The 12,352-nt window shown below is 35.8% G+C and overlaps 1 protein-coding gene across 5 annotated transcripts in view; it reads right to left on the reverse strand.

Moving 5' to 3' along the window:
• The window catches only part of LOC139964284 (rap guanine nucleotide exchange factor 1-like), an 82,939-nt gene that overhangs the window by 58,976 nt on the left and 11,611 nt on the right, over positions 1-12,352 (reverse strand). Inside the window, exon 1 of one of the 5 annotated variants that reach the window (XM_071965769.1) lies at positions 10,326-10,670. The exons of 1 other annotated variant lie outside the window; for it this stretch is intronic. Coding sequence is in view for 3 of the 4 variants with exons in the window: in XM_071965767.1 (XP_071821868.1) it covers positions 5,495-5,669 (175 nt within the window). In the remaining variant the exon portion in view is untranslated. Of the gene's footprint in view, positions 1-5,494; positions 5,728-10,325; positions 10,671-12,352 lie in introns of those variants that run through there. 3 more of the 5 variants (XM_071965767.1, XM_071965763.1, XM_071965764.1) reach the window with 3 other exon arrangements.

Genomic DNA, 12,352 nt, shown 5'->3' on the forward strand with positions numbered 1-12,352 from the left:
AGCACAAACCAAGGACAATATTGAACAGAAAATGGAAAATTACGATAAGATCAGACATTCTTAAAGAAAACTGAACCATGGTGTGTATGTATCCTTTCAATTCTGTAAAGAGCAGATTCTGTGTTTTGATTCGCTACGATCTGGTTGTACGCTACTGGACTGCTAAAGAGTAGAGCACGTACCTGAAAAGATGATCGGTTACTTCTGTAGATATGAAAATCACACAAGTGATGATAAAATGAAGTGATAAGGTTTGAAACCAAACAATTTAATACGTTAAAATTTGTGCAGCACAATTTTTTTGGTAAGTGGCTAAACTGGTTTATTACTCTCTAAATTAATGGCAAATAAATGCAAGTCTACATTTCTTAGTTAAATGGACCGGATATCGAATTAAGTGTGAATATCACATAAATTGGCGCAGACTAACACAGACAAACCTTCAGTACAATACAAAGTAAAATGTTAGTACAAGAAACTTACAATACCAAGTAAATTTACTTTGGTGCTTTATTCTTCCTACTGTTTTATCTATATACATTTAAACTCCATACACATAGATAATTTAGGAACAGGAATCTCGAGGGCCTGTCAACCTTTAAAGAAACGTACACAATGTATAAAACCCTATACTACTCCATACCTAGACACCGTACATGACATATAAATCTAAATCTAAATTCCCATCTAGTAATTCGTACACATTTTTCAATTCAACAGTTTAACTTAAATGCGCACACATTAGGACCTGATAAAGTATGTTGAACAACAGCATTGTGAACGTACCTTTCTACATTAATTACTGTACAACTCACAATTGCTCTGTACACTTCCACGACAATCTTTTTCTTCTCTTTTTTTCCCCACTTAAGCAGCTCAAAACTAAAATCATGGCAACAATTTAGAAAATATTACAAAATAAATTTGATACGAAAATATTTGACTCACTTAAATCATAGAGATGATGATGATGATGATCACACTTTTAATGGAGACAGATTTAAGCAAAACAAACCTGTTTAAAAACTCCTTTCGTCAAACAGCAATCATGAAATGAGGATAAATATATATTACAGATGCAACCAAAACCAAATCCAAAAAAAAGTTTGATAACTACCACGAATGGAATGGAAGAAGTGTCATCGTTCAAGTTAATTAAAGCTGTGACTCACGATCAGTCAGACTAATTTTTGTGGGCCAAAACGTCTCGGTTTTTTAATGAACTGGAGTTTAGCGTGAACAAGATGGAGAAACGGAGCAAGATTCCTCCTATGAGGGAATGTGTTGCAATTTGGTTGCCGTGGCAGCACTCGCTTGAAGAGAGAGCAAAGAAGATTTTGGAAATTAGGACAGAGTACCTGGGGAAGTTTTTATTTTTTTCCAAGGGCTTTAAAAGGGAATATATTAAGAAAATTGAAGAGCAAATTAGGCTGATATAGCTAACAGCAATATTTGACATTTTAAGTCAAATAAAGAAAATAGTTTACTGGTGAACAGCTTTTACTGGCATCCTTATGGATTGCTGCTATCCCCAAAGGACATAAATTATTAATAAATTTATATGTGCATAGCTATCTTCAACTCTCGTATGTACTTCCCCTATCGATATCCTAATATACGACATAATTGAATTCGCTTGAGTACAATTACGGTAAGTTCAGGGTGGGGGGAGGTAAGGAAGGGGAAAAAACAGATTTTCCGAAACTTGTACCAAATATCATTCTTCATCAAAGGAAATAACGAAAGCAGGGATCAAAGACAATTTATATTATTCATTAACCTCAATTTACTTATCGAGGTTACTGAATAAAATAAGTTGTCTTTGATAGCTGCCTTCGTCATTCCTTTAACATATTAACATAAAAAAGGAGACACAAACATAACTATCATCTTTGATCGATGCGATAGACATAACTGTCATGAACACCTTCCCAAAACAGTTAAGAAGCATCTTATTCCATTTGGGATATTGAGTGTTTCTTCACACACTTAAGGCTGAAGACTTGATCAAGTCTAAATATGACATCATTGAGCCACACTTGCTTCAATTATTCTTGTTTTTTCTTTTGTTTATTACCATGTTTATGCTCTGTAATGGAAGTTGTGTATTTCAAATGCTGAATTTAAAATATTGAACCTCTTAATTATGACCTGACGGTGGCATTGGTTTCAAGGTACAACACCGTTCACAACTCTTACCTAGAAAATAGGAAAAGGAAAGACCAGGGGAAAGTCAAAAGTTTTCAGATTCTAGTGACATTATGACATTTACCATACTGTACCACAGCTCCCAGGAAATACTTTTAAGCTACGATATCTCCCAACGGAACAAACTGTTTGATTTAGCTGATTGCTGGAGTTGATCTTTACAATGAACTTGAACTCTGCTATAAAATCCAAAGATGATGGTAGGGTTTTGTGTCCCCTCCCTTGCAAGCACACTGTCCTAAGCTTATTCTTAACTATCAATAACACCCAACAGGGGTTTGGATATTAATGTTACCAGTCAATAGGTAGATGGGGAAAGTGCAATAGGAGGGTCGAAACAGGCTAGAGAGAGGCGAAGAGCAGTAAATATTTGTGACTTAGCATTTAAAGCAGAGGAACTTCAAAACTTGCAGCTCAACTGACATGTGACTTTAATATCTTTACCTTTTTGAATATTAAAAGGAAAGGAGGAACATTTACAAGGAGAAAAAATATGTTTTAGCTAAGGCAGGATTTAAGATACATTTCTTGTCCAAACTTATTTAATCTACTTATCTTTCAAAATTTTAGTACAATTTGTCTGGTTCAAAACTTACTGTTAACTTTTGGGTTCCTACAGTACTGCATATCACTGTGATATGTGTATACAATTACAAGACCCTCTATAAGTCGATCAAGCTCAATGCCAAGGTTACAGTAAGACTCGGTCAAAAATTGTTTCGTCTATAGATTGCTTAAATTCTGTAGCCTGCTTGGTCAGGTAACATCTGTAATTATGCTCTGTTTAATTACTCTGAAAATACTGGATATTAAATTAAATCCAGCTGAAACGAATCGGTACTTTTCTCTAGTGCCACAGGAGTTTATTTTGCTACTGGGTTATTTGGCTATATTCGTCGTCGTCCAGGTAGAGGTCACCCTCCTGTACTTTGAACAAGCTTCCCGTCTTTCATTAATTTTTGGCTTCCTGAAGTAGGAAAGATGTGGTGGTGTGCATACCAAAATGGCTACATCAGGGCTTATATACACTTGAGCTATACTAACTTCATGTACATGTCAAAAGATTGCAGCTTCGGCATTAAAGGTTCTTGTGTCTCTGTGTCCTCAGTGCATACGTTTGTGCAAAGTTGGGGGGTATGGGGGAGGGGGGCATTGCAGAGACCACGCCACAAGGTTTGAGATTGCGAGTACCTGGAGTTGAACCAACGGTCAGTGGTGTAGGAAATTCCGCCTGTCGGCATGAACATCGCCCCTCTAAAATTATTGGGAATGACCATGATGCAAAACCCCTTGTTCCCTCCCCATTGGCCAACTTAGACGAAGACAGGAAGAGTACTCTCATAGCAACTTTTAAAAAAGTACCTGAGCTGAGGTTATCTAACAATTTGACTGGTGATTACAGCATATTACCAGCAAACTACAAACTTTTGTTTGGCGGGAAGATCATGTGTAAATATGTTTTATTTTTCAATTTTACAGTATTTTAGTACATAAGTGAACAAAAAGTAGTTGTAAAATATGATCCTCTTCATCATACCCACCACCAATCCCTTTTTAAATTCTAAACATTTTAAGATGTAAAATGAACACAAACCCATACACACAGACTTAGAGACTATGACATCATATGGGCTTGATCTCATTTGAATGATTCATACTCTGACATAATTTAATCGCTGGATTTAAGTGATGAATCTTTCGGCCTCAAGGTGCCTAACAAGATAATTCTGATGGTAGGAAGAAGTTGGAATTGCATAAATTAATTTCATCTCTGTGCTACCTACATATATCTCCAGCATAGAGTTTTCAAGTATGCAGCACATGTCTGTAATTACAGTTACTGTACTATTTTGCACTGAACCTAATTATTTTTTTTTTTTTGGAAATTAAGAGCTGTATTACAGTTTTTCTAACAAACACTTAAGTCTCTAATAATAGTACCGCAATCACTACTCGGTTGCTCTTGTAAAGAACTTGAAATATCAGCTACAAGCAGTCACTTGAAGAACATAACTAAATTTAGACTCGTCATAACTTATAGGACACTAAACTGGTAAGACACTGTAGATAGCATTCTGTACTGAGAACAGAGAATCATGATGGATTCGGGACTACAAAGTACTTGTGAGTACTATTGTGTTAGCAATATTTCTCGGAAATAATGTTTTTAGCAGTTTATATGCCGGTACTCGCTAAGGGTGTACAGTGTTAGTATACCAGTACATTCCAGGCACCATAGATTTAGAGTACTGAGGTTTTGAGGAGACAAGTAAGCAAAGAAAGTTAATTATCACTATTTGCAAAATGAAAGTCAAATTACTGATAAGGGGAGTAGGGGGAGGAGGTAAGGGGAGGGAGGGGGTACGTTTATTACTCTACATATATATTGCACAGCTAGGCTCTAGTGTCTTCAAGTGTTACTCCAGGTTTCCAGTCAGAAAATTAAATGATAAGATGCAATGTTACACAGTTAGTAAACTTGACATCAAATCAACAAAACACAACATGTGTTGTCGAAATGGCATTTTGTTCTACTAACACAGTAGGTCTACATCTCATCTGTCCCTTCAGGACCACCGTAGTTAAAGTATGGGGGGGGGGGGAGCAACTGTAAATTGATCAAATGATTTCTGCAAGTTGAGCTTGTGATTCTTTCCTCTATAGACTAAAAAGATTGTATCATCCTCATGAATACAATATATATGTAAAAGATGATAAGTACTGCATGTGCTTTGAAGATGTTACAGGTAGAATTGTCTCAGGAAATGATTTCCTATGGTTACATTAACAGGACATATTGTGGTTGCTAAAGGGTGGTGTATATAATCTGTTACACTCCATTTTCAAACAGTACTTTACTGTACTGTAGGATTCAATTTGCCATGATCTTTGCTGCAGGAAAATAAGATGATTTCAGCACTGAACGAGTATAAAATACAGCCCTCCTCCTGAGCCTTCCAAACATTTTTATCTCACTGAGACATATATGCAGAAAGCCTGTGACTCATATCCTTACATGAATTACTTCACTGTCGCCTGTGGAGCCGAGTTTAACTGTAAAATATTCCACCCCGCTCCAACGGCGAGAAAACAAAGTTTGCTAGTACCTACCTACACAGTGTACCAATATCACTGCAGCTATACACAATTAGTTGTATACAGTACATATTTTATGCTACCTGGAATAAACTAAAGTAAATTCAATGCTTCCAACAATCGTTACAGAAAACTATACCACAAAGCTACATAAAATTTGTAATACAAAAATTTTGACTGAAATTCTTACTAGTCATGATTCCGAGGTTTGCTACGGTGAACACCTCCTTCGGTTTAATTTTCAGAAGCTGGCTTCCTGCTCTCTTGATTCTTCTAACAGATTTCAAATAATTTGTTCGCTTCTGTGCTTTTTTGACTTTAGATCCCATGCCTACCGCCTTTTCACGACACAAATCATGGTACATTTCCTATAAGAGTACCTGGCGGTTTCGATTATAAATGCACAGTAACTGCTTCTTAACCGTTCAAATCCTAAGCCCCTCAAATATTTTAGGGCCTTTTATTCATTACAAAGGTTGCTTTTCTTCAGATAACTACACACACATACACACTCCACACATCTTTCAGCACATCTGAGAAGTAGTTATCTTCAAGGTAATAGTACTTAGGGTCAAAGGTTACATTTATAACAGTACAATGTATTATCTTATTGTATCTTATGGGATGCTATTGACATAAGAAGAATGTAAGGAATGTTAATTATTTGGTTATTTTGAGTAAATAGTTGTTTACATATTTTTGAATGACATAAGTTAAGACAGAGGACTCTGAATTCAGAAACTTCAGCAGTCCAAAAAAATTATTATTTTTTATGAACGACAAATTTCAACTGGTAGCTAATAGTGTTGTATGCAGACAAAATAATTTTGCCAAAATTTGTACATGTATGTATCCCAACAAACCTCATATAAATAGTATTAAAAAATCACAATTTCCTTTTAGTTCTTTTTTTTCTCAGAGGGAGAGGAGCAAGGGTGTGTGTGTGGGGGGGCAGGGTGTAATGTTCCTTCACCCACTTGAAGAAATGTAACAAACCCATACGTGTCACTAATGAATAAAAGAAAATATTAAATAAATCTTTTTTCTTTCATAATTAAACTCGATTTTTTTTAATCTTTCTTACTATTTATCAATTATCACTTTGAAATGTCCTTCCTTGAAGATAACACCATTTACAAAATGTAATCATGTTTAAGCATAACTGTTTAAAATGATTGCAAAGGTGCTTTTACAACCTTTCTAATTATTTGACTCACAACAATTAAGGCAGGGAGGGCATTTTTGTATGCTTTGACCTTGTCGCTACGAATGACATTTTTTTTTTTTTTTTTTCATTAACTGGGACCATGAGGCACGTGCCATTAAATGTGCCATTAAATATGCAAAGCATTTACACAAGTTAAATGAATTAATTACAAGGTCAGCTACTGGCAATGAACAAATTAATTACTAAATCCCAGTCACACTTTGACTTTGACGCCAGCTATAAGAACCAACCAGGTTTTGTTATCTTTTTTTGGTATTCTAAAAGGTGAGATAACTGGCAAGTTATTTACATATTTGTCTCTATCTGCCTTTGTACAGTAATTAATTAGTGAAGTTGTATTGCTCAGGCTTGCTTGGACACAACCAGAAAAAGTATTGTACAAAATACAGACGCATTTAATGAAAAATTCCAAAAACTATTCCCCACAAATCTTCCTGAATATTTCACTTTCGACGCGCTTTTGTATCATACAAAATTTATTTACCCTCAACACTATGAGGTAGACTGAATATATTGTTCTCCAGTCTGCAATTTAAAATTCACAACGGAACTTTTAAAGGAACATTTTGCAAACTTTGGAGGGTTTCCAAAATAATTTAAGGCAAAGTACTGTATCAGCTACAATAATTAAGTTCTGTAATGTGTATGCCTACAATGCTCCTTTAAGGACATATTACTACTGTTCTCTGAAGTAATTGCAAAATGTGGTACTGCTGGGCAAGTTATTGAAGCAGCCAATCTAACATCCAATCAAATGCCACCCTCTCGGTATCTTGAATGTCATTCCCATTAAAACTAAAACATTGCATGAATTCTTCCACTTTCCAGACAGACATTCAAAATGAGATTTTGATGAATAGTACACGGTAGAAATGTCTTGACCACATACATACACAGCATAATCTTTGCCTCCTCTGTAGAGAGCAAGCATCCTTATACTGTAGGTATTGCAATAATTTATCCAACATTGCAAAAGTCATACATAAGCAAAGTGATAAAAATTTCAATCCAAGTGCAAAAAATCTATATTGAGATATATCTGGATCTATATTAAGATGTACACAGGAACTATACTATTTTATGAGAGACAAAAATTTGGGGCCTTCAAAAACTGCGACACAAAAATTTGAATTTCATTCCCTGGATATGGATGTCAACTATTTGGCAATAGCAGCAGTTGGAGCAATGGATGGTCACCTTGAATTTATGACAGAGATGCAAAGATGCAGGTTTCATTTATTTATTTTGATTATTGTGATTGCTCTCTTTATATCCATCCAGGCATGGCAAACAAGAACTGCTACCTACTGCACGACATACTTCATAATTAATACAAGATCATTAAAGCCAGCAAAGAACTGATGAATTGAGTGATTTACTCCAATGATCACAATTTTAACAATCCATTATCATAGCTTTTTTATGAATTTTACTTAATAAAATATAAATCTCGATATGGACCCAAATAAAGATACACGCAGAACAATAGACAGGTCATCCATTGTAGAGTCTTAAGGTAACGGCACGTGAGATGTCTCAAGAAAAAGAAGAAAAAAACCAATCTATTTTACATCTTCACAAAAAAACGAGCTACTGTAGCTGCTTAGAATTTATCGGCACTAATGATGCTGTCAGGTTAGGTCTATTATCACCATTAATTATCAACTGTACTGTATTGACATTATGTTTCTGTGAATACAGATTAAGTACACACACCTATTGCTTAAAAGTCCTAAGAATCAAAGGTTTGAAATCAACAGCAGGTCATTGGTTAGGTGCAGCCCAATCAATTTTTCACTCCTTATATCTGGCTCATTCATTCAAAAAGGTTGCCCAACCTGCCTAAAACGATCTTTAACTTGGCATACGTCATTTATGAGTATAATCTGGCATGTTTCAGCAGAGTCTGTATCCTCTCATAGCACTTTAAATTTGGAGTCAACAAAGGGTAAACATATATGATAACACATTTACTGTAAAAATGTTGAATCCACATTCATGTGCATATCTGCATTTCTAATTCTCTAAAGATCTATGCAGAGATCTCAATTTGCATAATCAGGGCTCGACAAAATCAGTGGCACCAATGGCCTTTGCTTTCTTTCAGGGCACTTTAAATTCTCCCGAAAAAGTACCAAACTGTGAGTCTGTGACCCTCAAAGATGGACACTATCTGAAATTTACTTTTTGCATAAAATGTTTGATTTTACTTGAGGATTCCCTAGGTTTGCCAGATTGTGCTTTCAACACATTTTAAGCTGTGCACCATCAGTACCGGTCGTAAATGTATACATACATGTACCATCTTTTGTGTACACAGTAAATTGCTGGATTACTGCCACCTAACTATTTCCCCATCTCAGACATCTCAATGTCTAAGTGAACATTCCTACCTGTCTGGGAAAAAGGTGGTGAATGGGAGGGTAGTACTAGGGAAATGCCAACCAATTTTTGGGACATTGAAATCATGGTTTGATAATTAATATGCACAATGGTCCACAAATCAAGCTCACCAACATCAACAAGTCAGTCAGAACAGGACAGGACAACAAGATACTGGTACATATAATGTATAACATTTTGTCCTTAATAGCTCCGGGTAAATTTTTAATGGTAGTCCCTGACGACCAAATTTTCTGTTCCGAGAATCAAAATCAGCTGTGGAGGTTGTCAGGGGGATGGCTGCTTGTTTACATCAAATTCCAAAGGCATTGTAAGTTCTAAATACCTCAAAGTAGGTCAAATGATAAAATGCTATCATCCTCCAAAACTGGTATTCTATTCACCAAATTATACATTTAATCTCCAACAGAGTACACCTCTACAGTGGCACACTGATCATTGTTATTCTGCTACATTTTTTCAGACTTTACTTGCTGTTCGAACAACTAAAGTGCAAAGCCTGGTTGTCAGATGGGACAACCGGATGAATATCCTACAACGTTTGCCCCTGATAGCTCAATTCATTATGTTGTGGTATTTAGCTTTATATATCCAACACTGTTGAACACAACTAATGTATAACACTAGAGGTGTGAGTGCAACTGTACACAAAAGGAAGTATTGATGTATATTGTTGTCCATGCTCTATGCCCTATGCACTATGCTCTATGTCCATGCTCTATGCACTATGATGAATGGATGTAAAGTCATGTAAGGCATGTATTAGCATCATGATCATCATCCAGGTTAAATCATTCTTGAACACGACAATCAGTTAATGAACCTTTCAATTCAAGCAGTTGATGATGAAGGCAGCATACAAAATAAACCAAATGACAAATCTACTTTTTGTTTTTAACCTTTTGTCATACAAGTCCCTAAAATTCTCCAAAATTGTACAATGCAATGTCATGAGACATTAAAAGTAACAAAATCTTTTACTCGAGTTGTAAAATGCACAACTAATGTACGTACCACAGTGAACAGAATTTCATAATAACTTAAGGTTATACCAATAAGGTAATTTTGTTACATACTGACAAGAAATGTGGATCTGTAAGCCTTTATTTTTTTTTTTTTTTTTTTTTTTTTTTTTTTTTTTTTTAAATTGTGATTTGCTTCTCTCTAATAGAGAGATTCCTACTTCACAACATCCAATCAGTTACACGCTATACCCAATGGTGCTTTCACTGATATATTAGACTTTGACCAGAAAGAAACACTTTAAATACCATATTCCAATAGCACAGAAATACTCGCTATCAAATGGAATCACGTTAATAATCAAAAGATAGATATACATATATATATATATAAATACATCTATTAGAGTTTAAATTTACATGCTTACATATTAAAGGTGGTCGACTTCTGCAGAATTCATTCCAAGTAAATCCATCCACTATATGGCTCCGCTTGAAAGTGTGCTATAACAATCAAGTTAGGCACTGTCAAATGACAGCGTATACCACTCACTGCACGGTAGTAATATACCTGAATGTCACACTGCACCCATTAACATAGTGCATTCAGTGTCGTATTAGTACTGTGTGGGAAATCAGAGCGGTTGGGCCAATTGTTACTCAAACCAACGCAAATCTTATCAAGCCCTTCCTCCATTTCCTCTTTCCTTCCGTAACTGACAACTATTATAGTCAGCTGGAGGTACTATAGCCCGACCAGACCCTGGACCAATTTTGGTTGGTCGATGCTATCACTTCCAGCTGAGGTGGGTGTGTAGGCAGTCATACTGTAGAGCATCGGCCTCTGAAAAGACTGAAATCACAACCTTGAGTAAATTGAATCCATGGGTAGGTTGGAAGTGACTGTGTCTGTCATATAGCCTGAGGGAAGATACGACATTGAACTTTTCATGTACAACCACCGTCCTAAAAGCTCACAGCGGCTACTGCTTGAATGGTAGAGGAAGCTAATATTCTTTCATCTTTGTCCTTAAAACTTCATGCATGTACACATTACAACTAATTTCGGTCTCTGATTAGCTCAGGGAACATTTCTATCAATTGACAAACTTGTCCGCAATTCAGCATTTTAAGAACAATATTCTGAGTTCCATACCAAAAGGAAGTTGGTTGGATCATTCTGCATTCCACTGTAAGATTCATCAAACCTAAAACTTAAAATTTTAAATCGTATTCGAAAAATCAAAAGCTTGATACAAGCCAGTATTCATCAACAATTAATCAAATGTTTGGGGTTAAATATGAGCTTCCATTGGCTCCCCTAACATTTTCAGAAAATACCAAAATAATCTAAACATTTCAAAAATTTCAATCTCCATTAGAATATTTTTCTTGGCCTATACTTTTATCAATGACAGCAATAATATCATGCCTCAAAGACCAATTCCTCTCTCATCCATAAATTGAAATGTCACTACATGTTGATCTGATACATTTGAGATAAGTAACTCATGACAGAACATGTCTGAGGATATAAAACATTACTGGTAGCTCCACATCATTAGCTAGCAAGTCTCGTTCCACATACTGTACCCTCACACTATGACTATCCACACTAATATATGCATGTACTATGTACGTACTGTACCACCCAACAGTATTAATCTCAGATAGTGTACTATACTGTACTGTGTACTGTTGTGTACTGTACTGTACCGAACCGTGCGATGTGATGCGATGCGATGCTATGCTATGCTATGCTATGCTATGCTATGCTATACTATACTGTGTACTGTAGTGTACTGTACCGAACCGTACAATGCTATGCTATGCTAAGCTATACTATACTATACTGTGTACTTTAGTGTACTGTACTGTACCGAACCGTACGATGCTATGCTATGTTTAGCTATGCTAAGCTAAGCTATACTATACTATACTACACTGTACTGTACTATACTGTACTGTGTAATGTAGTGTACTGTACTGTACCAAACCATACCCTAAGATGCTATGCTATACTATACTATACTTGTCTGGTACATCATACACAGTGTCCTTCATCCATGACATGACATAATGATGAATTTTTTCAAAACAAGAATACTCTACACTGGTGCAGCATCCAGTACTTGCAGTAACTGCTATAATTATGTATGCTAAAATAGTCACTCATGTTCAGAATACAACAAGCACTTCACTGCAGGGAGTAATTTATCCGGTATCGCATCGGGAAATGCTATTCAAGATGGGCAAATAGCTACACCAGTTCAAAGATTTACATAGCAGCTATTGTAGACAGGAACCATAGTACTTAATAAGAGACAAACTTCAGAGAGACTTCAAAAACTGCTGTGCACAATTTGAGAACTAAATTATCCCCTGTACTGCCTCCTAACATTGTATTTCACCATACTTAAGATATTGAAATCATATCATTCAACATTCACTCATG

This window comes from Apostichopus japonicus, chromosome 22, assembly GCF_037975245.1.
Source record: "Apostichopus japonicus isolate 1M-3 chromosome 22, ASM3797524v1, whole genome shotgun sequence".
Classification (NCBI taxonomy): Eukaryota; Metazoa; Echinodermata; class Holothuroidea; order Aspidochirotida; family Stichopodidae; genus Apostichopus; species Apostichopus japonicus.